Below are 26,825 nucleotides of genomic sequence, written 5' to 3'. Positions count from 1 at the left end.
GAAAACAAGGCCTCCCTTAAAAGCTGCCATCTAGACACAATTATGGAAAATTATTTAGAAAGTTGCATACCCTAGAAACCTGGCCAGTACAAAAGCATATCTCCATTTATAGACTTTAAGAGAGATGGGTAATGATGGGATATCCAGAGAAGGCCTCCCAAAACCAAGTCTGGGCTTGAGATTGAATAAGGTTATTGCTAGGGACTTATTCTTGCTGGAACTTATCACAGCCTGAAAGCCCCTCCATTCCCAAGAGAAGACTGTAGGAAGCCAAGATGCAGTTGGAGTCAAGGTAAGTTAGATACAGAGAACTGGGACCGCCCCCACCTCCTTTCTTTGTAGTGTCTTACTCCATCCATCTAGCAACAGACATAAGTACAGAAGGTCACTTTCCAACAAAAACATCTTTATTCATTTTTTTCCATCCAGCTCCTTCCAGAGGTACTTCCCCTCACCTCCTGCCAAGGAGACCAACTCCACCCTAGTGAGTCTGACCTCCCTACCCTCACCACTTCTGTAGAACAACGAAACAATTACATTTGGCTGGCAAAGAGTCTGTTGGCGTGCAGGAGGGATGAAGTCTACCCTGAAGCCCCACGGGATTGCGAGGTGGGACAGGATGGTCCTACCACTCCCTACTGGCTACGACGTCGCTTCTTTTTTCTCCCTGTGACAAAACTGTCACGTCGCCTTTTACGAGGCTGTGCGGGGCTAACAACTAGAGCCGATGGTTTCTCCCCAGAGGCCTCAAGGCCAGCTCCCGGGTGGAGCCTCTTTCTAACAGATGCTGGGCCTCCAACTAGAGCTTGCTTCCCAGATTTGGCAGCAGGATATGGAGGTGGACCAAGGCCACCTACCTCAGCAGAAAGGGTATGGAGTGCTCTCTTGACTCCCTGACCTATAGAGGGCAGGCCTGAGGCAGGATGAGGACTGAGGGGAAGCCCTCTTGGTGATAGGCTAAGTTTAGAGGCCAAGAGGTAGGCAAAGTTAGAGAGTTCCTCATCTTCCTCATCCTCCTCCTCTTTCTCTTTGCTGGCCCCATCTGCTGAGCTGCGTGTTTTGCTCACAGGAGACGTTTCTCTCAGAACTAAGGCATCCCTAGTTTTGCATCTAGGGGAAGTGCTTCCAGGGCCCTGGTGAGAAGATGTTGATTTGGGGGTTTCTGGTAAGGGAGCAAGGTCTTTTGGCTTGGATAGATCAGTATCCTCTCTGCCCTCTCCTTGGGGGTCATAAGAATTAACATTTGGTGGGCATTTACTCTCAATGACCTCCCCTAGTTGGAGGCCACGGTCATCTCCAACATCTAGTATATGGACATGCTCTCTGGTTTCCAACAGAGGAGAGATGGAATTGCCTCTGCTTTCTGCATCTTTGCTGGCCTCAGGGAAGGAGGCATCCTGGGTCCCCAGGATAAGGATATTGCCTGGACATGCTGGCAGGAGGGTTTCTTTGGAAGACCCCAGTATGGGGGCATCAATTCTGCTTTCCAGCAATAGAGCACGGGCTTCAGCCCACAGATCACTCGGGTCCGGAGTAGTCTCAGGGTTGCGTTCGCTATTTTCTTTGAGCCTTGAGGCAGGGCTGCTAGCGCTCAGAGGTCCCGGCAAGCTGCAGTAGTTGCTCTTTCCTGAGGCAGCTGTGGCATCCGTGCCTCCACAGGGAAGTACACTGCTCCCCACACCCCCAGGCAGTATGGTTTCTCCAAGACACAGAGAGGTGTTGCCCCCAGAGCCCAGTGCCTCACAGCCTCCCTGGTGCTCAGTTACACATTCCCCATCTTGGAAGCCCTCTATGACCTCCTCAATTTGTAAGGGCAACTCCAAGCCTACGGCATCCATCTCACTGTTCAGCCAGAGTTCTGGACAGAGAGGGGCACCATCCCTGTCTCCAGCTGCCCTAGGGGAAGGGTCCTGATCATAACTCTGAACCATCAGAGGGCCTCTGACATCTCCCCACATGGCTCCTAGAGAGCCTTCTTGGGTCAGTGCTGAAGGCTCCTTCCCTTGAGAAAGCCCTCCAAGAGGCTCCATCTCTTGTCCTATCTGTAGCCCCAGGACCTGCTTTTCTAGACCCTGACTCTGCAGAGGAGCTGGCTGTGCAAGTCCAACTTCCAAATGGGGAACTCCTTCCCGATGGGAGTCTTCCTGCCAGCAGAGGGGCAGGGCCCCTGAAGTCCTATCAGCCACCAAGGAGTGCCCAGGGGACACTGCACCTCCCAGGTGGCCCTCCTGCTGTGGGGATATCCAGTTTGTGACCTTCCCGGACCCTCTTCTCTCTGTGCCTGAGAGTCCCCAAGTGCCTTGTGGTACTGCTAGTTCTAGCTGCAGGTCCCAGCTGCTGGAGGATGGCGGAGTGTTTCCATCCCTGGTCACCCCCCTCAGGCCATGAACGGCTCGCTCCTGCCCACCATGCCCTTCCCTTGCCCGCTTCCCTGGAGAAGTAGCCTTTTCGGGGCGAACAGTGCCCCCAGACATCTGAGGCCCAGATGAGGGCCGAAGCCGCCCACCCCCATCTTCATCCTCATCAGAAATAGAAGGACTTGAGTCTGACTGAGCTCCACTGCAGCTTGCAGGCGCCTCTGCATCCTCCTGTTCTAAGGCCATGAGTCGCTTCTGTACCAGCTGGAAGGAAATGGACAAATACCAGTTCTATACGTGATTGTGGGAAGAGGTGGCGGAGTGGGTGGTGGGGAGATGGTATTTGGGCAGAGCAGGAAAGGCAAGCAGGTGGTTTCAGTGATGCTATGGAAGACATGCTGTAGCTCTTTTCCGCCCTCAGGTGCTTTATTCCTATGCTTTCAGTCTTCATACTCCCTTTCCCTGCCTTTCCATGGTCCTCTATCTACTCAGTCGGCACCTGAACCCTAGTACTGGGGCTATTCTCCAAGACAGTGTAGCCTTAGATGAACTCATGTGGGCGTCTGGTTCTGATGTTCCCTACCTCCCTGGTTTACCTGAGCAAGAGTGAGTCCTTCTTCTTGCTCCAGCTCCTCAATTAAGGCCAAGGGGTCTCTGTGCTGTTCTGGGGACAGCAGATCTGCTAGAAATTGAGGGTGAATGATGGCCTCCACCTGGGGAACAGAAGGAGCATGATGTGAGAATCTTTTGATGGGAGATAACCTGTGAACCTACAGGTTCTAGAAAAGAAGCCATGAGCTCCCCACTCCCCAACCCCTGCTATAAACCATCACCACCAGGAGCTACACATAGTCGTGTGCATCCTCACACACACATACACTTCTCAGGAGTTACAGAATACCGCCTAGTCCCTAACTGCTTTGGGAAGAACCCCAGATCTTTGATTCCCATGAGTGCACACCACCATGATGTACTAGAAACCAGACCTCCAGACACAGCCCACCTTGGAAACAAAGACTTCCTGAGAACACAGCTCATCGATGTAGCTCAAGAGATCCGGATCTGGGTACATCCCTTCCTCCTCCTGCTGCTGCTCTTCTTCCTCTTCCCATTTTCCATCAGACTCCCCAGTGGCTGAGTGGCTCCCCAACAGCCCTTCCATGATGTCAGTGTACTCTTTCACTGCTTCCGGTGGGATTTCCTTGGGTGCCTCAGGAACTGGAGGCTTCTGGGACTTGCGCTGCCGCCGGCGAGGGGCCCGCGTCTTGGAGACTGCCTTCTTTGGAATGTACACTTAGGAAAAAGGTGGGAAGGAGAAAGGCAAAGTGGCATGGAAGCTACAGCTTCTATCTCCCAGCCTTGTTTGGAAGGGCAATCTGGGTGCAATGAAATGGTTCCAGGCTGGGTCGGGCCAACCAGAACACCAGCCATGGGAGAAGACTTAGGAACTGGAGGTTTTCGAGAGAATCACAGAATGAGGAATCTTGGAACTCCAAGAAATCCCCTAATCCAGCCCCCATTTTTTCGACAGATTAGGTATTGTGGCCCCATTTGACATTCAAAGGAAGAGTAGCTAGTTTACTTGGCCAAGATCAATAGCTAGTTGGGGACAAAGGAAACCTGAGAACCCAAGCTCCTAGGGAATGTCCTGTTGGAAACAAGCAAATACCACTCCCTGGAGGAAAAGTGGCAGAAGCGAGAGCAATGCCTTCCCTAATCCGACTGGTTTCTGCACGCCTCCCTTTGAGCCTCTGGCCTACAGCTCCTTGTGGAATTGGGTAGCCATACCTGGCTGCTGGCAAACCTCAGGGGCTGGGGGTGCTGGAGGATCGAGTTTAAGAGGGTCTGCAGGAGGCAGGCATTGGGTCTCATTCAACAGCTGTGCATTCTGAATCTGCATCTCTTCCTCAGTCTCAAACTCCATGAACCTGCAGAGGGTGAGGAAGGCACGAGCAGTGCTGAGAAGGCAGCCAGTCCCATGAGGAAGCCAGACACCAGGCAGCAGCCATACACAGGACAGGATGTATCCTGAGTTGGACAAAGTCCTGCCTAAGTCACATCACCCAGAAGGGAGCTGTGCACAGGTGACTGAATAACAGTTCACGGGCAACCTCACATGGTCACCATATGGTCCCTTTACTTGCAGTCATCACTTAGGATGCTTATTTAGAAAATGATCTAGTGCTTGTAAGCTTCTCTAGAACAGAGGGTAGCTTTCGCTTTCTGTGCTCCATCTCACCCAGCATCATAGGTGGCTGCCACCACACTAAAACAGGTTCACTGCATTAAACCAACGGGGGACAGCATAGCAGGACCCCTCCGCTCCTTAAGGCCTCATCTGCCCCAGCCTACAACCACAAAAACCCAAACCAAACTCACTCCCATGGAGTCGATTCCAACTCACAGCAACCCTATAGGATGTGGTTAAACAGCCCCACAGAGTTTCCAAGGCTGTAATCTTTACAGAAGCAGACTGCCACATCTTTCTCTTGCAAAGTGGCCAGTGGGTTCCAACCACCGACCTTTCAGTTGGCAGCCGAGCTCTTAACCACTGCACCACCAGGGCTCCTCACAACCACAAAAAAAAAAAGGATGGCTGAAATCCTGAAGATGGGCCCAGGGCTGCAATTCTAGGCAGTACCCACCAGGAGGCAGTGCTCAGATCCAAGAGTCATGAATCTAGGACAAGGGCTCTGGATGGGTAAAGCCGGGAGGATTTGGTTCAGAAGAATTTTGGGAGAAAGTGGAAGCTAAGCCTGGAGGAAAGGATTCATTTTCCTCTGAGTTATTTTTTTTTAACCAAGGAGATTATGGGGAGAGAAGAGCCAGGAGACCACTCAGGGCTCCAAGGACCTAGCTTCCCCCTAACCAACTTTTTCCAGACCAGACCCTCCCTGGGAGGACGAGGTAAACAATTTTATGTGCCACTATTTCCAAAGGAAGTATGGTCCCAGGTTCTGCATCCATAGCCACTTGCTACCTGGACAGTGAGAAAGGAAGAAACCTGCTTAGTACAGCTCAACTCCTCCTGGCTAGTTCCCTCTGACAGCATGGGATTTTTACACCTATCAGGCTCCCCAACCCCATCCAAAGACTTTCAATCTCATAGAGACTCAAGACCTGGAAGAGGGGGAGTTTCCAAGGGTAGACAGGATGTAAAAACAGGAGCAAAGGTGGTAGAAGAAGCAACGTGAGGGGAGAGAATAAAGCCTTCCAGGATCCAGGAGCGTGTCTCCTTATCTACGCCCTTCTTCTAACATCCTTTTTCATAATCACCCAGACACCAGCTTCTCTTCACAGTCCCCATCGCTCTCAGCCACACAGCCCCCCTCAGGAGAACGAGGGTTCGTGGGACTCACTTTTCTGCCATCTCATAAAAGATCATCCGGTCAAAGTTGCTGGTGCGCTCCCACTCCTGGACAGCCCTCGGCAGTCCCTCCTCCAGGGTCATGGTGGGCTTCAGCCGGGCCAGGGAACGAAGCACTGGGCTAAAACCCCCCGTTAGGTCAGTCTTATTCTCCAAGTACATCCTCCCACCCACCTCAACGCACATCCCCGGCCCTTCATCAGACCTGACATGCCCTGCTCCTGTCACGTCCCACACCCAATGACACTTCCAGACTCCCCACCCTCCCATCCATTCATTTTACCATACTCTCCTCTCTTCCAGCTGAAATGTGCTCGCACACAATCAAACAGATGATTCTTCTCCCCACATTCTGAAATCAACCACACTGCCTCCACTCCCAATTCTCACAGTGCTGTCCTCCAACGTTAGGAAGGAGAGAGCACTTGTGTTCTTAATGAGAGTCACTACAAAGTAGGTGTTAACCCTGCCCAGAGGCTCTTGAATTTTTTAAAAAAGGAACCTGAAGGAATCTCTCATTAAAGGTTGTGTGTGTTTTTATGTGTTGATTTTTAAGTGTTTTTGCCTCCTGGATACCCTTCACCGTCGGTCAGGTATCCAGATATCCATACTAGACCTCCCACTCTGGAAGGCTGCTGAGCCCTTTCTGATCTAGAAGAAATGGAGAGGCCAGCCTAAGGTAAGGGCTTCGTTTTTGCCTCTCTGACTTTTCGTGAAGTCCTCACACATTATTGTGCATCAATCAAAATCGCCTAGGGAAGTTCGTTACAAATATGGATTTCAGCAGCCCACTCCCATGATCCCAAAAGTGAGCATTTTACTAGCTTCCTAGGTGACTGTTTCAGAGCATCTGGACTACACTTTGGGGAAGACCCTGCCCAGAGCCCCTAAGTGTGGGAGCAGGAATAGGCAGGCCAGGACCAAAAGTAAACAGGTCCCATGCAAACCATGAGGGCCTGTGCTGGCTCAGGATTCAGAAATCCAGCCTTCCAGGCTCTGGGAGAGAATCCCAGGTTGGCTCGAGAAAGCAGGGAATCAGTGATATTGTCTAAAACTGGGATTTTGGGGAAGTCTCTTGATTTATTCATTCCAGGGTCAGGTGGAGGGAGAGGTTCCTTTAGGAGTTCAACCACTGCGGAAGCAACATGTAAATTCTTTAGAAGTCCAGTAAAATGTGGTATGCGTTCTAGAGTTGTTTATACAAAATGTTGAAGGCACAGTGCAGACCCAAGAGAGGCAGCAGGTCTGGGTGAGAAGCACTGAATACTCCCCAGATGACCAATATTTCTGCTTTATAAATGTAACATGACCCTGGACTCTTCTGCTAATCATTTACTCACACATTCACACTCTTGGCAAGGATATTTTGGTCTATTTTAAGTTCTTTTCCTCTTCTATGTTGCCTTTTTATAATAATAATAACAGCTACCATTTAATGGAAGGCAGTGGTTGCTTAACAGGAGACCTGGGCTCCATTCCTGGCCAATGCACTTCAAGTGCAGCCACCACCCACCTGTCAGTAGAAGTGTGTGTGCATATTGAACAGGTTTCACGGCAGATCCTCCCGAATAAGACAGACTAGGAAGAAAGGGCTGGCAATCTACTTCTGAAAACCAGACAATGAAGACCCTATGGATCACAATGGTCCAATCCCACTGTGAATATGGTCACCATAAGTCAGGGCCAACTCGACAGCAGCTAACAACAACCATCTAACCTAACTTAACCTGTTGCCAGTGAGTCGATTCCAACTCACCGTGACCCCATGTGTTACAGAATAGAACTGCTCCATAGGGTTTTCTTGGTTATAACCTTTACCAAAGCAGATAGCCAGGCCTTTCTTCCACGGCATCACTGGGTGGGTTCAAACCACCAACTTGTAGGTTAGTAGCCCAGCCCAAACTATTTGCGCCACCCAGGGACCTACAACAACAACCACCATTTAACCAGGCATTCACTTTGCTAAGCACTATAACAAACACATTTAATCTTCTCAGCAGCTATCTGAGGTAAGTATCATTATCCTCTTTTTAAATGAGAGAACTGACAGTTAAAGATGTTAAATGCCCTGGCCAGGATTACAAATCTAATGAGTAGTGGAGCCCCTGACCACTAAGCATGCTCTAAAAACCAAAACAGTTGCAGTCGAGTCAATGCCAACTCACGGTGCACCCCATGTGTGCCAGAGAAGAGGTGTGCTCTGTCAGGTTTTCAATGTAGATTGCCAGGCCTTTCTTCTTAGGCACCTCTGTGCCAATCTTTTGGCTAACCATTACACCACCCAGAGACTCCCAGCACACTCTACCACCTCCCTAATTCAACTTGAATTCTCCTGAATAAAATGGGGGCAGGTGAGGGTAGGTACACACAACGTTCTTTGCCTGGCCCTGCACTGTCCTTTCTTCCTGCAGGAATGGGTCATGGCCCAGCACTCCTTGTCCTGGCCAGTTGGGAAGCCTCAACTCATGTTAAGAGGTAGCAAAAGAGAAAAGGAGGATCACGGCACTTGTAGTCAGAGACCTAAATTCAAATCATAGCTTTTCACTTTATGATGTAATCAAAGACCTAAATTCAAATCATAGCTCCTCCCTTTATGATGCAGTCAGAGACCTCAATTCAAATCACAGCTCCTTGCTTTCTGATAGGAAACCTCTCTGAGCTTGAGTCTTCTCTGTATGTAAGGATTACGGTAAAGTTGCCTGCCTGAACTCACAGGTTATGAGGGCCACTTGACAGAAGATACCTGAAAGCATGTTATAAACTGGGAAGTGGGTTAAGAGGCTTATTATCATTATTATTATTGTGCTTTTATCTTCTCATAGCATCTGCATTACCCTCATGACCTGCCTTCAAGTACTCTTAGATAAATAACCTAATCACCTCACAGTCCTCCGTATTTAAAAGCCCTAGGATAATTAATATCAGGCCTCCCCACTTACATAAGAAAGCAGGAAAGAGCTTCTGCATCAGGACTTTGGGATAGGTGCCTCCGGGCCAAGGCTTTGTAGCGCTGCCAACGTCTGAAATTCTCATAAACGCCCTTGGAGGTATAGGAGAGGTCACCCAGTGAGGGCTTGGATGGGGCAGCTGCAGAGCCTCCTTCCCCGGGAGCCCCATGTGGCCCTGGCCAAGCCTTCTCCACGGGGACGGTGGGGGCCAGTTGGGCCGCTGGTGGTAGAGCTTGAGGAAGAAGGCCTGGGGGCCCCTCCTGGCTCACCCCAACAGTCTTAGCAGGCAGAATGTTCTTCACATTAGAGGCTGTCATGAATTGAGGTGGAGGACCATCAGGGCCCCCGCGAGGAGCACCTGAGGCAATCCAATTGAGGGCAGTATGAGTAAGGATAAAGTTCTGAGTTTGAGGGGACTCAGCTGGCCCCCCTTCTGTCTTGACTTTGACAATGACCTTGCCAGCCCCGGGCCCACTGGAGCCAGGGCCCCCATCCCCTGTCATCAACAGTCGGCTGGGGAAAGCAGACAGCACTAGAGGGGTGCCTGGAGAGAAGGCTGAAGGCATGGAAGGCCATGGGGGTGGCTCCCAGGGTGGCTGGTCTGGTGGGCCTGGAGTAGGTGGCGGAAAGGGAAGGGCAGGGAAAGGAGACATGGCAGCGCCAGGTTTCATGGTCATATCCGGTCCTGACAACGGAGATGCTGTTGAGACAAACAAAAAGAGCGGATGGAGTAGGAGAGAGGGAGACTGGCATTAGACCATCTGGGTCCCCCTAAATCACTAAAGAACCAGAGAACTGATTCTCAACAGGTGGGGGAAGAGGCATGGACGGGGAACTTATGTAGTTTGCAACTGCCCCCACAAGTGATCTGGATGTTCTTTACTCCCAGCTGAGAATTACTACACTAGAGAAATTGTTCCCTTTCCAAAAAGACATGGAGACCCTTATTGGCCACGAAGAGACAAGCCCAAGCCATCACTGCCTGTGACCTCCTTGCCAGCCCCATAGGCTGTTTGCCAAGACATGGAACAGGGTTGACACCAGCTCTGCAGAGGAAACAGCCCAGAGCAGGCTCACAAGCGTGTAAGAGACCTAGTCTAGAGAGGTTCTGCCCCTTCTCCAGGTACCCACAGGGCCCTTAAGGAGGCAGTTTCAAAAAGATTATTAGCCCTATCTCCTCCTCAGTCTTCCTTTTACCTTATAAATCTCCCCTCTCTTTCCTGACCTAAAACACAGAAGAAGAAAGATGCAATCGACTAGCAGGAGCAAGGACCCTTGGACCCATGAAGCTTACACCCCATAACACATCCCACCCAGCATACATGTACATCTGCTATTCCCCTCCATTCCAAGCAGAGATTCAAACCTGAGCCCTGCTCCCAGCTGCTCTGTGGTCCCTGCCACCACTCACAGAAGTGCTGTTACCAGGAGAGGTGGTGTGGACTAGATATTTGGTTCCCAGAAATTTTGTTATATAAATCAAGAATGATTAGAGAGAAAATGGGGGGGGAAGTATAGAACCAAACCAAACCCACAGCCATTGAGTCGATTCCCGACTAATAGCGAGTCTGTAAGATAGAGTAGAACTGCCCCATAGGGTTTCCGATGAACCCTGGGGGATTCGAACTGCCAACCTTTTGGTTAGCAGCTGTAGCGCATAATCACTACACCACCAGGGTTTCCTGGAGGAATAGGGAGGGAGCTCTAAGTAACTGCTGGGAAAGTTAAAATTTGGCAAAGGACACTGTCTGTGGTTCTTCTGCTTTGAGCTCCTAATAACCTAGAAATTTAGGGCCCACTAAGACCGAACCGTGTGCAAAGGGAAGGACCATGAAGCCTGGAACAGAGTTCCTGCTCACGAGGAGCTCATGTCGACGCTAGTCAAGGGGACCAATACACAAGATGTGTACTTACTCAGGATGTGTGTCTCCCAGAACTTTCAATAACAATAATAGAAGATAATCTGCCTAATTTCATGCTACTGTCCTCCCCCTCTTATAAAGAACATTCCATGGCAACAGTTGTCAAACTGACAACTCTCAGCTTCCACTTTGTGGCCAAGGAAACATGGAATAGGAGCAAACTCGTCACCTCAACCATACAGCAGAGGGCCAGGAGTATGCCACAAAGTGCTGGCCAAAATGAAATCGGTCTGAAAGTCTGAGTTCCTGAGGTAAAAACAACTCAGAGCATCTCAGGGAAGCCCCAGCTGTCAACCCAGTTGGAGTTACCTCCCTTCTCAGCCCTGATGAATCCAGGAAAACTGCTTGCTGAATGGAAAGAGAAACCATCTCTGGGGCTGGAAAGAGCCATGAGGCTTTTGAGCAGGGGTAGTTACAGTACTTTCCAGACCAGCTTTCAGGAGGACATTTCTCTGCAAACTCAGCAACAGGCAACCCCACTGAACAGTTTTGGCTAAGGTTACCCCTCACTGCCCCCCCATTCCCCGGCCCACTCTCCTCATAAGATCCAGAGTGGCCCCAGCTTAATTCTCAGGGCAAATCCTAGACAGACTCCAGTTACCTAACGAGAAGGACACAGAAGCTTAGGCCTTCCCCTTAAGTCCTTTCTGTGCCACCCCCACTACACACACCTCTGTTCTTTGAGAGAATCAAGTTGCTAACTGCCATCATTTCTCTATACCCAGCACACTTTCTCTGAGGAGCCTTGAGTGGCCTTCAAGGAGCCTCTTTTCCTTCCCCAAACCCCAGTCTTGAGCATCTAATCTCCTTCCCCAGCCTCCCCAAGGGCTTGTCCCCAAGTGAAGTGTCAAATTTGAATCCTCAAAGATCTGAGCTGGTGGCAGGGAGTCCCCCCTTTCCCCCATACTCCCTGCAGACTTACCTCCATCTGAAGCCATCCCCTCAAGTATGGGCACTAACTGTGGCTGTCTGGAAGCTTCCAGAATAAGACAGTCAGGTCCAGCACCCAGAGAGAAACCTGGCTCCAGTAGATACACAGGGATCCAAGGAGGGGAGGGTAAAGATCGGATCAAAACAGAACTAGAATCTAGGGCTCAAGGCATTCCGCAGCGGGGGAGGGGAGAAGAGGAGCTAGCCCATAAAGGGTTCTGGTAAAGTAGACAATACCAAGAATTCCCTCTAAACTAGAGTTTGACAAAACAAATCATATCCACCTCTTCAGGACAATTTGTAAATTCTTTCTCAGACTCCCAACACTGCAGTTTTACCAGTCGGTTCCCTTTCAGTCCTTCAACATACCTAGTTTTGTGCCCTTCAACCTCACCCAGTTCTGTAACTGACTTCTTAATAGCAGGTTGGCTGTAGACCCTTGACTTAATTCAATGAAGATGATATTTTCTAAACCAAATTCAGAGCACATAGTTTGTGAACTTACGGATCAAGGGAACTAAATATTTGAAATTAGGATCATCTCAGAAGATCCAGGGTGTTCCTATGCATACTGTTTCCTTGGAAAGTTGTCCTGCAGTCCCCAAACAGCCCACTTCCATAAGCTCTACAGCCTACAGCAGGCCCTGACTTCCCAATGATGCCCTTTATTGAAAAGCCTCACTATATCAAAAACTGCCACGTAACCTAAAATCTCAAGATCAGCAAGTCCTTATTTTTGTTTGCTAATTTATTTTGCTGTTAAATATTTTTTATTTTAAAAAATAACTTTAAGTACATGTTTAAAATGGGTAATACAGTAATACAGTAGCATGGTTCAAAGGTCAAACTGTGCAGAATAGACTATACAAGTCTTCCTCCCGGCCCTTAGTTCTCCAACCCGGAGGAAACCAATATTATCTGTTTCTTGTGAATTCTTGCAGAGATATTTTATGCAACTACAAATACAAGCTATATTTTACAAAAGAAAAAAGGCTTTTAGATTTTTCTGGTTATAAACTTAATATATGTTCCAAAGTGTTTGCCATTTTAAATAATGTTGCAATGATCGTCTTTGTAATATCTTGGTTCCAGTTTTCGTTTCTTTAAGCTACAGCCATATAAGGAGAATTTCTCCGTTCTTTTAAAATTCGAAATACCCCTAGGAGATGCATCTTATTATGCTATTATTAGCTACTCACCATATAAGAAAGCGCTGAATTTGCGGTAAAGAGACTTGAGTTCGAATCTTGTCTCGATCACTAAAACATACTTCACCAGTTTCATAAAATAACTTCACGCTCCATTCTTTCTACCGAAGAGTGAATACCCATCATGCACTCTTTACCGCCAATATTTTGAAAAGGAACGGGGGAACCGGATGTAAAAGAGGGGAGGGAAGAAAACTTTCTTCTTTCTCCCCTAAGATAAAGGGGCACTGAATCCTAGAGCACTTGTTTCACCAAGCACTAGAAACCCACTACTCCTGAAACGGGTGTGCATCTAGCGATAAAGGCAGGATTCTATTCACCAGTATCCAACCTGCATCCATCCTCACCCCCCTCTAACGCCTAACAGTGCCTGGCACACAGTGGGCACACTGCACGTGTTTTAGAAAGTTTGCAAAGTTGCAACTTATAGCCCCAGGCCAGATCCTGCACTAGCGCGCCCCCTTTTGGTCAGTTGAAGAGGATGTCAACAGTGGACTACATTTCCCGGCATGCCTTGAGACAGACTTCCGGCTTTAAGAGGAAGGAAATTGACAAAGGCGTGTGGCAGTGGGGCAGACTGAGTGGCAGAAGCGGTTGTAGAGGCAGTTGGAGTGTCTGGCCTAAGTGTCGTCATGTTTCTCCAATATTATCTTAACGAGGAGGGAGATCGGGTCTATACGCTGAAGGTAAGGAGAAGAAACAGGGTGTAAGTGGGTATGGCGAGAAATGGAGGTGGAAGGAGGTGTTGACACTCGCCACCGGGTTGCCTAGCAGAGCGAGGGGAACCGGAAAGCCCAGACCCGAGGTATGGTAGAAGCACGAGCGCGCGACTTTTTAATCTGACCCGCGGGTCTCCGAATCTCATTTTGCCTTTTACGCGCTGCCCGCACCGTATCCCAGTCTCCATCTTTCTTATGGCGCCGGTGATTGAATTTTTCCACCACTGAGACCGTGTTCTCTGTTTCCTCCTCGAGCAGAAGCTTGACCCTATGGGACAACAGACCTGTTCAGCCCATCCTGCTCGGTTCTCCCCAGACGACAAATACTCGCGACACCGAATCACCATCAAGAAACGCTTCAAGGTGCTTATGACCCAGCAACCGCGTCCTGTCCTCTGAGAGTCCTTCATATTTGGTGTCTCTTCTGCCGTCTGCTACCCCTTGGAGACTTTGGGTAACCAAGCTCTGCAGCCTGTGAGCCTTCAAGCCTTGTTTACCACCCTTGCTGTTTGGAATTCAGCATTTGATCTTGTTGGTGTTAGGGAATCACGGTAGCATTTCCTTTAAAGGGAACAAATTGGAATTTTCATATTGTGAATCACTGTCATGTTATTAAAGACAAAATAACTTGAAAGAGCTTTCATTTTGTGTGTTGTGGGAGAAAAGGGCTGGTTAAAAAGCAAAACATGAGGTAGATGGGGAGAGGGGAATACCCCAGAGAGTTACAAGAAGATCACCTGGAAGAATAACTTCAGTTACTGCTTGAGCAGCTTACGGGAGGGTGCTGGGGAAGGGAAGAAAGGTTGAGAAGGACCCTTCTACAACTGTCAGCATTCACTGGAATATACCCCCGTTGTCACTCAAACAATTTCTTGCCCCTTGAAATGACATTTTGACTCAAAATGCAAGTGTTGCTTGAAAAACTAATAACAGTAATTGTAGAGAGAAGACCACTGACTTTGAAGTCAGGAGACCAGGGTTCTCCCCTCTTTGTATAACTTTAGTAAAGTCACCTCGTCTCCTTGGTCTCGTTTTTCTCATCATTTCTAAGTTCTTTTCCAACTCTAAAATTGGTACGTTTCAGTGAATTGAAATTTATCTACAGTGTTTGTCCAAACTTTATGAACGTAAGTGCTTTCTTACATGTTTACTGTCCCTCTGGAAATATTCCCAGGCTTTCAGGTCTGTCCATCAAGGATTTATCTTTTTACCTACACCTAACTTTGTATTCTCTTTGGCAGCTACTGTGGAACTCTACATGGCTTTTAATTTAGAAGATGAGATATGAGAGATTCAAGTAGGGACTTTTGTTCTTTTTCAAATTACTGTTGGGTATCATGGTTAAAAAAAAAAAAGTGGGAGAAATTTCATAGGATTTGAGCTTCTATCATGGGCACCCACAAAGGATTTTGAATCCAATGAGAAAATACTATATCCAAGCCTTCAAGAAATGCTAAGTTGCTTCTTCCTCTCCTTGTCAAGTTAATCAACCCATTATTTCCCAGTCTGCTCATTCATGGCTTTTGACATTGGATTTGAATGTTGTTTGTTCAGTGCCACTGGTTTATAAAAATTTCCTTGTGAAAAATGTAGTATTCTAATTCTCCAGTCTTCTTTTTCTACTACATCAAAATTCTAGAGTCCAGAAGCAGATGTAACTTAAGTTGAAATGTGGCTTATGAAGACTGGTCCTAAAAAGGAGTAGATACATTTCTTTTGGACCCTGCTGTTTGACCATCTCCACAGAAAAGTTCAGGACTGCTGAGGAAAAAAAATCTCTGGACTTGGGTCATAGTCAACAGAAGATGATTTTCGAATCAATTACTTTGAACGAAAACCAAACCAAACCCATTGCCATGCAGTTGATTCCAACTCGATAGCTACCCTATAGGACAGGGTAGAACTGCCCCATTGGGTTTCCAAGGAGCAGCTGGTGGATTAGAACTGCCTGTCTTTTGGTTAACCATTGTGCCACCAGGGCCTAGAGGAATGGTGAAATGAGTTATTTGTTTCCTGTCAGGGAGTTATTCTTTCTTTGTCTATTTACTTGCAGTGTTCCTAGCACTGGATCCTAAGGATTTTAAAGAGTTACCCTAACCTAGGAAATATTAAAAATTCTGCATATGACTAGAAAAAGGATCTGGTATTGAAGCTTTAAGCATCTAAGTAAATTAATACAGCCACTATTTCTATTTTTGTTGTTATTGTGCTTTAAGTGGAAGTTTACAGCTCAAGTTAATTTCTTGTACAAAAATTTATACACATATTGTTATGTGACGCTAGTTGCGATCCCTATAATGTGACAGCACACTTTTGTTTTTAATGTTGACTGCAATCCTGTTTTTATTTTACAAAAAAAAAAAGGAGGGAGCCTTGTTTCTCTGCTACCTGCCGTATAGACTGAAATGAAGAGACTTTGGCCTGGAAATTTTCCTAATCTAAATAAAGGAGAAAAGGCAGACTGACATTGCATATATTGAGGACCTTTTACTTAAGAGATCCCTGGTTATTACAACTTTACTAACATTATACAAAGAGGGGAGAACCCTGGTCTCCTGACTTCAAATTCAGTGGTTTCTCTACAATTATTGTTATTACATGGCATTTATAGAGCTTGATTAGTGTTCAAAGACAGGGAAAGGAGTATAGTATATTGGTATTGTTGGTATTAGGTGGTACATGTAAGTAAATATAAATACACCGGAAGGAAACAAATCAGGTGTCAAAAAAATCCAGCATTTCTTTATAAAGGTTTGAGTGAACAGCAGGCCTGTCTGAGGGAAAACTGAATTCTTAGATTTCTCGCTAGTAAGAAAGCTGTGAGCTTAAAAAATGAAGCACAGACTTTATAAAGGATCAAGTTAAGGTGTTTTGCATTTTAAGTGGGAATTTCTGACTTTGTTACCTAGATCTTTTTAACTGGAATTTGGACTTTGTGTGGCATTTGATAAAAGGAATTTATTTACCTGGAAGTCTTAAATACAATTCTGATCCATTTCTAAGGATGCTGCTTAAAAATTTCACTTATGAGGAGCAAGGACCCAGGCAAAGCCAAGATAGTTTCTGGGCTGAAATTTTGAAATTTCTTGATCAAAGCTATAGCAAATAACTTTCAAAAAAAACCCTTCCTGAGTCAACATTTATTGAACACCTCTATGCATTAAATAAACACACTAAGAAAAATATTCTAGTGACAATAAACATAGTAGGGAAAACACTAGGTGTCATGGATTGAATTGTGTCCCCCCCAAAATTTTTCTGAACTCAGTTAGACCATGTGTGGTCCATTTTGTGATTTTAATTTTATGTTGAAAGGATTAGGCTGGGATTGTAACACCACCCTTACTCAGGTCACCTCTGATCCAAGGTAAAGGGAGTTTCCCTGGGGTGTGGCCTGCACCACATTTGTCTCTCAAAAGATGAAAGAGAAGCAGAGAATTGGGGACCTCATACCACCAAGAAAGCAGAACCAGGAGCAGAGCGTGTCCTTTGGACCCTGGGTCCCTGTACCTGAGAAGCTCCTTGACCCTGGGAAGATTGAGGACAAGGACCTTCCTCCAGAACCAACAGAGAGAGGAAGCCTTACCCAGGAGCTGACACCTTAAATGTGGACTTTTAGCCTACTTTACTGTGAGGAAATAAAGTTCTCTTTGTTAAAGCCATCCACTTGTGGTATTTCTGTTAATGGCAGCACTAGATGACTAAGACACTAGGAATGGAGTCAAGAAAAAGTATCTCAATGTCTTCTCCAAGTCTAAAATTCTTTGCCAGAAATGGTCTTTAATGGAACTTTAAGTCTGACTAGAAGTCTTTTAAAAAAGAACAGGAACAAAGAAGAACTGTACAAAGTGTGTATAAATTTGAAGATACTTCAGAACTCTAAATTCCAATGAGGGTCACACCTAGGTTTATGGAATGGGGGGGTAATTTTTAAAGAAATTATTAATTTCAGAGGCCCTCTTGAAAAGAGATGGCTCTTGAGTCTCTAGGATAAGGGGTATTGTCTGCTCTCTGACAGAACCTTCAGGGTGAGTTACTGCAACACAGCTGGGCCAAGAAGGAAAAAAGAAGAATTTGGGTTTTTTTTTTTACCCCCCTGCTCCACCCAGCTCTGGACTACAATTCCCGTCGTGCCTCCCGGCTTTATGCTCGGCTCCGCCCCCGCCCTTCCAGTCCGCCGGGCCGTTGCGGTCCCAGGCGAGCGCATGCGCGTAGCGCTCCGTCACCGCATGCTGCAGAGACTGGGCGGGGCTCCCGGGAGCGCGCGGGACGGTGCCGCCCTTCGGCCGCTCCCCCAAGCTTCTCTTCGGACGGTTACCCTCGAATGAGGAACGAGTGGGGAGGGGCTGCGGCGGCGCGGGCAGAGCCCGCCGGGCCGGGGGCCGGGAGCGGTCAGGTCACGTAACGGTTGCTCTGGCGTCTAGTTGGGAAGGGGGCGCCCTCCGCGGCGGCCCGAGCCTTCCCGAGCGCGCTGCGGCTCCGAAACAGTTACCGGCTAGTAAACAACAGCTGCGCGCGCACCCGCATCAGCTGGCGCCGGGATCTAGCACCTGCGACCTCCTCCTCCTCCTCCTCCCCTTCCTCCCGCCGCCTCCTCCTTCTCAGCCCCGGGCGCCTGCTGGCGGTCTCCTCTTCACTTAGGACCCGAAGGAAGGACGTTGAGGGGCTGACCTGCACCGGGGCCCTGGTAGGGAAGAGCGCGTCTTCTGGCAAAAGGGGTGGCCTTTCCTGTCGCGCAGGAGAAACCTAGTGAGCAGACCGTGGGTTCGATGGACTAGCAACGACCTGCCACGACCCCGAGCTGCAGTTCGAGGTGTCTGATCCGCTAGCCTTTTCTTCCCAGATCTCAGGGACCTTCCTGCCAGGACAGCGGGCAGACCACCCCCGCAGACCTCTCCGCGGCAGGAATCCGCTCTGCCCCGGCTCACCATCCTCTCCTCAGTCTCCTCCGTCCAGTAGTGTGCGGTATTTTTCCCGTTATGCATGCTCACTTTTCCTACCAGACCCAAGTGGATTATCGGCCTCAAAAACATCAGGTGGCTCTGCACACGCCTCCTCCCAGCCAGACCTGTGAGGTATTCACCTGATACACAACAGGTGGCTGGGTGTACACCTTTTTGCAATCTGATCTATGCTATATTCTCCTGATAAGGGTGGGCCTGCACGCACTTTGCTCAACTAGAACCGTGGGACACTCGCCAGATAAAGGACTAACTACCTCGGCCGGAACCTGGGGGCTGAGGGAGAGAGGCTTCACCTGCTGCGCTGAGACCATGGCACTGAGCCCTCAGCCCTGGACCAGGGCAGATAGCTAGGTTGCTCTTCATTCTGAAGGAACGAAGTTAACCGAGATTGGCATCATTTTATCCTCTTTTTTTCCCTTAAAGCACTTTTTTTTTTTTTCCTCCCCAGCTATTGGTGGTATACTTTCTAGGATGATTTGCTTGAATTTTGAGTAGAAGTATTATTTGAGTTTTTGTCTGGTGTAAATCAAGGTAATTGAGGTTTTTATATATATACGTGTATGTATAAATTACCTCATATTTTTGCAATCAAAAGAAGCTAGCATAGGCGATAGGATTTGGGGAAGGGGGTTTTCTTTCTTCTTTGTCCTTAAAAAGGAAAAAAAGAAAAATGCATCCTCCAGAAACCACCACCAAGATGACTTCAGTTCGGTTCATGGTGACACCAACAAAGATCGATGACATTCCAGGTTTGTCAGACACCAGCCCGGACCTCAGCTCTCGATCTAGTTCCCGAGTAAGATTTAGCTCCCGGGAAAGTATGCCTGAAACAAGTCGCAGCGAGGCGATGAGTGAGATGTCAGGGGCCACCACTTCACTGGCAACTGTTGCCCTGGATCCAGCCAGTGACCGGACTTCCAACCCCCAGGATGTTACTGAGGGTAAGTAGAAATAGAGATAATAGGATATTTTCATAACTGGCCCAGTTATCCAGGATAATCATCTGGGAGAGCATTTTCCCATTACACAATAGTCATCTGACTCCAAGATACCTCTTTTTGAGATGCTCGGGAACCCTTTGGAATAATGGAAGCATAGTGGGTCTTTGGAGTAATGTGACATGTGGGAAGGTGTATGGCAAGAAGGAAAGTAGATATATATTTTGACTTCCTCATTTTTGTCTCGTTAGAGTGGAAATGGGTATTTTGGTTAAGGATGTATATCAAAGAACGTAATCATTTTTGGCACATAGAATACTAAATGGTAAAATTTAGTCGGTTGGAGATATACTAATAAGCTTTGGGGCTTCAGCTATTACAGTGTGCTTTTAAGAGTAGTTAAGAGGAAGAGTTATGATCATAGCTTAGTGGCTTTCCTCCAAAGACTTCAGATGTTTTATCCTCACAAAAAAAATTTTTTTTTAATTTTTGTTTATATTTTATAGAGATAGTGGTTCACGTAGCTAAGCTTATGGTGATGCTAGGCAGGCCTAGATTTGCTGTCATTTTCAATGGAGGAATTCTAAAGAGGCTGTTTTGGGCCTCATGCCCACACGATTTCTGTTCTGTGAACTTTAAATGGAATGCACTGAGTCTTGTCTTTGTAGGCATGACATCATACACAAGCCACTTCTGACTTCTTTTGACCACTGGAGACCGTTAGCTTCGTAAACCAATTTGTATCAGTTGGCTTGGAATTTTTCACATGATTTAGTGGGAAAGGTAATGGAAGAGAGGGATGACATAAAATGGAGAGATCAGAACACTTTTTGGACTAAAAGTAGAAAAGTTTGGGAACTGCTGTACTGTCCTGTATATTCAGTTTTAAGCTATATTTCAACTAATGTAGATCTTTCTGGTGATGAAAATTTTCCTTAAGACTCAACCTTTTTAAGAGTCTACCCAAGTTTGAAAACTATAGCCTCAACAGCTCACTTGTGAAAGGGAGGTTCACTTACCATTTTCCGGTGTCAGGAAATACTGTTCCTCCTACCAGAGGGTGCAGGAAACCAGAATGATTTTAGTTCCTTAATTCTGTTTGTGTTTTTTAATGTCTGGAAACAAGCTAGAGTTGGTAAAATTTAGTTGTAGAATCCACTCATCTTTGACTATTTTATCTTTCATGGGGATATGACAGGTTGGTTCCTGATATTACAGCTTAGTTCCTGGATTTGACTAATTTCAAGTTCTTGACAAACTTTATACTATGTGTCACTGTGCTAAAATTACATTATGGAATCAAAAATAGTCTCGTTTTCTTGTCCTCCAAATTAATTTTAGATTGTAGTTTTTGTTTTTATTATACTGTATTTAGGTTGTAAAAAAATACCAAGTAAAGACTTTATCAGTGTTAGTTTTTTATGCTCTAGGGAAACCGTGGTGGCATAGTGGTTAAGTGCTACGGCTGCTGACCAAAGGGTCAGCAGTTCGAATCCGCCAGGTGCTCCTTGGAAACTCTATGGGGGCCGTTCTACTCTGTCCTATAGGGTCGCCATGAGTTGAAATCGACTCCACGGCATTGGGTTTGGTTTTTTTTGTTGGTTTAGTTGTCATTAGGTAATTTATAGTTGATTTTTGTTAGATTTGTGACTCATATATTGAATTGTGTCTTTATACATGCTTTTATTTGTTTCAGTAACATGTTACCCTTGAAGAACAGGATCCTTGTCCAGGCTGCTGTTATCGTACCTTTAAGCATTACAACCCTAGAGTGGTTTAGTCCTGCACTGTAGGGGTAAAACTAGAGGCACGTTTAGGTGAAGGCTGTGTTGTTTAGGTGGGTACAGAAGGTAAAGCTTGACTGTATCTGACACATTCCTAAGAACGTTTACTCTCTGGTACCAAAATGCATGGGAAATTAGCAGTCCAGTCATTAGATTGCACTTTTTCCTATTTTCAGGAAACTAGTTTCTTACTTTACTTGATGAACTACCTTTTTTTTTTTAAAAATGATGACTGTTACCCTGTGATATATTTTCCCTGCTGTTAGAACTGGTTAGAAATATAACTATTATAGCTTTGTTTTCACAGTATGTGGATGCCCTAGTTAGGCTTAGATGTAGATCTTCAAAGGGTGTTGTCAAGAAAATCAAGGACATATCTACATCTTTCTGGAGGGCTAGATTTAATGCAGGAAAACAACAACTACTCTACGTTTGACTCTCCTTAAGCTCATAGTGTATTTCAGAATTGTGTTTGCTATTTAATATTTACAAGTCTGTGAATGAATTTTTTATTTAATATTTACAAGTCTGTGAATGGGTTTTGTTTTTTTTTTTTTTGGCCCTTTTCACATCATTCCATGGTTGTACTATCAGTATGGTTCAACTTTCCCACAGTTCCCATGCCTTCCACATTTCTTCCTGTAGAGAAACTTCCCACCTGAAGTGAGTTTTGTCATATGCCTTTTACTCACATTACATTGCACATACGGGGCGGGTAGCACATGAAATTTCAAATGCTTGTTTCCATCTGTGTTTTAATTTTTCTACTGTTGACCTTTTGAGTAGATGATTATCTTTCTGCTATCAAAGTATTTATAGTGTTTCTTTCATTTTGTCTGTGTTCCCTGAGAATTTATAGGGCTGTCCTGATGGTAAATAAATCAAGAATTTATTAGTATACTTGCTTATGCATGAAGAATACCATACAGAATACACAAGGAATTGTTGAGAGTAGATACCTTTGGGAAATGGGTTATGAAAATATGGTGGAGAGTGGGGAATTTTCCTTTACATAAATGATTCGGAAGGGCATGTACAATTTTTTATAGTGAGAGTGTGTCATTTTTATAATGAGGATTTTTTTTTTTTTTTAAGGCATGGCATATTAGAACTGAAAGGAACTTCAAATGGTCTAGAATCTAGATTTTGGTCAAACCCCATTTTAATAAAGGAAGAAATTAAGGCTTACAGATATGGTGGTTTGTGGATCACATAGTAGCAAAGCTAAGACTGAAGTGTAAGCCCTATCCAGTGCTCTTTCCCTTATATCATTTGCCTTTGCTATGATCAATATTTTTTACATTAGCAAATGGTAACCCGGCTTGTTGCCATTCAGTAGATTCCAACTTATAGTGACCCTATAGGACAGAGTAGAACTACCCCGTAGCGTTTCCAAGGCTGTAAATCTTACGGAAGCAGACTTCCACATCTTTCTCCCTTGGAGTGGCTGGTGGGTTCAAACTGCAGACCTTATGGTTCGCAGCAGAGTGCTTAACCACTTCGCTCCCAGGGCTCCTCAAATGGTAATCATTTGGTTAATTTAAATGATTGTTAAGATAGTAATACATAACAGAGCAGGGAACATAATTTTATATGTCTCATTCAGGCTTCAGTACATTTCACCTGTTTATAATTCAGCAAATACTGCCTGAGTATGTGTGAGGCATCACGATAGAAGTTCTAAGTTCTGCCTTTGGAAGCTTATGGTATAGTGGTGAAAATGACAAGTACGTTATCTGTTCTTTCACCAAAAGTTTTTTGAACACTTATTATGGATCAGGCCCTGTGTTGGATGTTAAGGATGCAGAATTGAGGGAAGAAAATACTGTATCTCTTCTCAGGAAATTTATGATCAAATAGAGAAAGCAAACAAATTTTCATACGAATTATTGTGCCATTTTTTATGATAACTGAAATAATAGATATATGCAAAAATACAGAAAAGAAATATGATGAACTGAGGTAAAATGGAGAACTTGATGAGGTAAAGTGTCAGTGAAAGATGTAGAAGTATTAAAGACTAATTAGACGGTTGAACATTGGCATTAAAGGTTTCAGAGGTGGGACGCTCCAGTCTTAACATGGTTCTGGTGTGCAGCCATGAGAATGGGTTTCTGAGATGAAAAGTCAGCTGAGTCAAGGCAATCTAAGTGTACCAACATTGAGACTGCCTGTTGCCAAGTTTTTATTGAGAAGTGTCAGATGGGTGATGACCAAAAAAAAAAAAAACCCACCAAACCTAGTGCAGTCGAGTCGATTCCAACTCATAGCGACCTTATAGGACAGAGTAGAGCTGCCCCATAGAGTTCCCGAGGAGCACCTGGCAGATTTGAACTGCTGACCCTTTGGTTAGCAGCTGTGGCACTTAACCGCTACACCACTAGGGTTTCCAGATGGGTGATAGAGATGCGAAAATAATTTAGCCCTTTAAAGAATCACCTCCTCTATGAAACGTTTCGGATTCAAACCCGTATGCAGGTAGAATTGATCACTTCTTTATGTCCCTGTATATGGACCTTATATGGACTATTACTATAACAGCTATATCACTTTATTTTGTTGTTTTTTCTTATGTATTATATTCCTCAATTAGGCTGTAAGATTCTTGAGGATGGGAGCACAAAGTTATTTGTTTTTTTATCTTTAACACCAAGTATAATGTGTGATACTTCAACATAACTGTTGCTGTTAGGTCCCATCAAGTCCAATTTGACTCTTAGCAACCCCATGTGACAGAGTAGAACTGCCCCAGAGAATTTTCTAGGCTGTAATCTTTACAGGGACAGATCACCATGTCTTTCAGTCTCTGGGTGGCTTTCAACCACCAACCTTTCGGTTAGTAGCAGAGTGCTTAACTGGTGCACCACCAGGGCTTCTTCCCACATAACTAGAGTTCAATAAATATATACTGAATTAAGGAGCTCCTAAGGAGCCCTGATGACATAGTGGTTAAGTGCTCAGCTGCTAACCAAAAGGTCAGCAGTTCAGATCCACCAGGTGCTCCTTGGAAACCCCTTGAGTCAGTTCTGCTCTGTCCTATAGGGTCGCTATAAGTTGGAATTAACTCAGTGGCAGTGAGTTTGGTTTGGTGGTTTTTTTATACTCAAAAAATAAAAGGACCCTGGGTGGCGCAAGTAGTTAAGCACTTGGCCACTAACTGAAAGGTTAGCAGTTCAAATCTACCCAAAGGCACCTCAGAAGAAAAGCCTGGCAATCTGCTTCGAAAGATCACAGCCATTGAAAACTCATGGCGTGCAGTTCCCTGAAACACATGGGGTCCCATGAGTCAGTATCAACTTGATGGCAACTGGTCTGATTTTGGTTTTATACTCAAAAGAGAGATAAAAATATAAACAGAAATTAAAACTATACTGTGATAAGGACAAATTAAAGGTATGTGGACACCTGGTGGCTCCGTGGTTAAGAGCTTGGCTGCACACTAAAAGGCCAGCAGTTCAAATCCACCAGCCACTCCTTGGAAACTCTGTGGGGCAGTTCTGCTCTGTCCTGTAGGGTCACCGTGAGTCAGAATAGACTACGGCAGCGGGTTTTTTTGGTTTAGTAAACCAGTGATGCTTCATTCTGGCTGCATGTTGGAATGATCTAGACAGCTTTGTTTTAAAAAAAGAAAAAAAAAAAAAAAAAAACCTTGCCCTGGCCATCCCCTAGAGAATCTGATTTAATTTTGCTAGTGTGTTTTAAAAGCTCTTCAGTTGATTCTAATAGGAAGCCATAGTTGAGGTCCGCTGCTCAGGAGGGTTGCATGATTAATGCTGTGTACAAGGGGGAAATTTTCCCAGGTAAGCTGGGCTTTGAAAGCATAACACAAGCTCACCACGTGGATAAGGCAGAGCAGGCATGTTCTTAAATGTCAGGTCTCATAAAATGTGTATTTATACTTGGAGCCATTGAATTATGCATGGAAATTTAGCCTACACAGCTAATCGACTAATTCTGTAATGCCTTAATGGTAGGTCTCATCCAATCTCACATGCTAGGGTTAAATCAGAATAATTATCAACTAAGAAAATTTGGAAAGCTATGTGTTTTGTTTTTCATAAGAACACATTTCAAAATACCAAGCTCTTCATACTTTTCAAAGAGACTTCTTGTTTTCTGCCTCAAACCAAAATAAGTGAGTTACATTTTATTGCAAATCTCAGGTGACTGTTGCTCTTCTTTTAAATATAAAACCAGTTGCTGTCTAGTAGTTTCTGACTCATGGCAACCCCATGTGTGTCAGAGTAGAACTGTGCTCCATAGCGTTTTCAGTGGCAGATGACCAGGCCCTTCCTCCAAGGTGCCATTGGGTGGACATGAACCTTCAGCCTTTTGGCTAGCGACCAAGCATGTTAACTATTTGTACGACCAGATTAAGTATTTTTTCTATATTATACGGTTATTGAATACTATCCATGTTTCACTTTGACACTCTAATAGCGAACTATAATGTTGTATGAGAAAGAGGAATAGTATTACAAAAACATATTGACTTAGTATTTTCTTAGGCTGCCTAATAGCATTCTCTGATATATGTATGTACATATGTATATATATATATTTTTTTAGTACCACTTTTGCAAAACATTGTAGTTATAAACCACAATTGTTTTTCTCATGTGCATACTACAAAGCCAATGATTAAACTTTAATAATATACTACTTTACACCACAGGAAGCAATCAGACAAATCCAGAATATGGGAATTTTATTGAATATATTCTTCAGCAAATAAATGACATGTGGTGGAGGAGGGGTTGATAGGAAGGGAGGGAAAGCTGTTACAGCTAAAAAGAGGCATATCAGCCACATGAAACGTGTGGACTTTGGGTGCTGATTTGAACAAAACAACTGTAAAAAGACACTTTTGAGATAATTGGAGAAATTTGAACATATACTTGTTATTGAATGATATTAAGGAATTGTTAATTTTCTTAGGTGAGTTCTTGACATTGTGATTGTGTAAAGAAAATTGAAAAGCTCTTATCTGTAGAGATACATATGGAAGTTTTTACAGGTGAAATAAAACGTTCCTGGGATTTGTTTTAAAATAATTCAGCCCTCCCCTAGACCCCCGAAAAAGGTAAAGTTGGAGAGAGGTAGAGAAAACAAGATTGGCAAACTTTAAGTTTGTTGAGGTAAAGTAAAAGGTATGTGAGGGTTCATTTCACTGTCCTCTTTGGTGTATATTTGAAAGTGTCTAATTTTTTTTTTTTAAGTTGAATTACAGTTAAGAATAGTGTTTTAATAGAAAGGGCTTTTTTTTTTTTTAGTCCTAGATTTTGATTAAATATCAGTGATGGATACAGGGATTGATTCTTGTCTTTTATATCTGGTTGTCTCTTCAATCTCCTCACTAATTTTCTCCACCATGAGCCCACAGTTTCTTCCACTCAGTGCCATCTTTCTTGATCCCAGATTATTGTAAACTTTGCTTTGATGTTGCCTTTACTGGAATGGAAGAAAGCAAATGAGGGCGGAGTTCACTCCCGGGGACATGGAGCCTATGAAAGTCATGTTTTCCTGTTTTAAGGCGGTTAGAATAATGTTTACAACGCCGATATTTAAGGCAACCTGTAATGACCTGTCAGGATGGTACTGTGTTATAAGCTTTTGGATCACAGCTGCCTCTCCTTTTGCTTCCTCTGCTTAATAAATGCATCTAGACTAGCAGGGCCTTTGTGCAGA

At 45.2% G+C, this 26,825-nt stretch overlaps 3 protein-coding genes across 4 annotated transcripts in view; 2 read left to right on the top strand and 1 right to left on the bottom strand.

Moving 5' to 3' along the window:
• Window positions 1-635: 635 nt before the first annotated feature.
• On the bottom strand, window positions 636-5,898 carry NUTM1 (NUT midline carcinoma family member 1). The gene is made up of 5 exons (XM_049899281.1): window positions 5,717-5,898; window positions 4,146-4,285; window positions 3,361-3,650; window positions 2,954-3,070; window positions 636-2,621 (listed from the first exon to the last, which is right to left on the bottom strand). Exons 1-5 carry the CDS (start codon window positions 5,884-5,886, stop codon window positions 636-638), a joined length of 2,703 nt encoding a protein of 900 aa, XP_049755238.1. The 5' UTR covers window positions 5,887-5,898.
• A 7,382-nt stretch (window positions 5,899-13,280) lies between these two features.
• Window positions 13,281-14,097, top strand: NOP10 (NOP10 ribonucleoprotein). Its single transcript, XM_049898094.1, has 2 exons — window positions 13,281-13,418; window positions 13,710-14,097. Exons 1-2 carry the CDS (start codon window positions 13,365-13,367, stop codon window positions 13,848-13,850), a joined length of 195 nt encoding a protein of 64 aa, XP_049754051.1. The 5' UTR covers window positions 13,281-13,364; the 3' UTR covers window positions 13,851-14,097.
• Window positions 14,098-17,696: 3,599 nt separating this feature from the next.
• SLC12A6 (solute carrier family 12 member 6) overlaps window positions 17,697-26,825 on the top strand; it is a 95,334-nt gene continuing 86,205 nt past the window's right edge. For both annotated transcript variants that reach the window (XM_049897452.1, XM_049897451.1), the window contains exon 1: window positions 17,697-19,356. In XM_049897452.1, coding sequence (XP_049753409.1) covers window positions 19,086-19,356 — 271 coding nt within the window. In that variant the 5' untranslated portion in view covers window positions 17,697-19,085. The remainder of the gene's footprint in view (window positions 19,357-26,825) is intronic.

Source organism: Elephas maximus, chromosome 10 (genome assembly GCF_024166365.1).
Source record: "Elephas maximus indicus isolate mEleMax1 chromosome 10, mEleMax1 primary haplotype, whole genome shotgun sequence".
Lineage (NCBI taxonomy): Eukaryota > Metazoa > Chordata > Mammalia > Proboscidea > Elephantidae > Elephas > Elephas maximus.
Note: the sequence above shows the minus strand (reverse complement) of the source record. Positions and strands in the feature narration are given on the sequence as shown.

Excerpts from the sequence above, each read along its gene's own strand:
- NUTM1 (XM_049899281.1), bottom strand. The coding sequence starts at position 5,886 with ATGTACTTGGAGAATAAGACTGACCTAACGGGGGGTTTTAGCCCAGTG. Across the intron at positions 3,651-4,145 it reads TGAGGTTTGCCAGCAGCCAG|TGTACATTCCAAAGAAGGCA; the intron begins GTATGGCTACCC and ends CTTTTTCCTAAG. Across the intron at positions 2,622-2,953 it reads AAGGACTCACTCTTGCTCAG|CTGGTACAGAAGCGACTCAT; the intron begins GTAAACCAGGGA and ends ATTTCCTTCCAG.
- NOP10 (XM_049898094.1), top strand. The coding sequence starts at position 13,365 with ATGTTTCTCCAATATTATCTTAACGAGGAGGGAGATCGGGTCTATACG. Across the intron at positions 13,419-13,709 it reads ATCGGGTCTATACGCTGAAG|AAGCTTGACCCTATGGGACA; the intron begins GTAAGGAGAAGA and ends CTCCTCGAGCAG.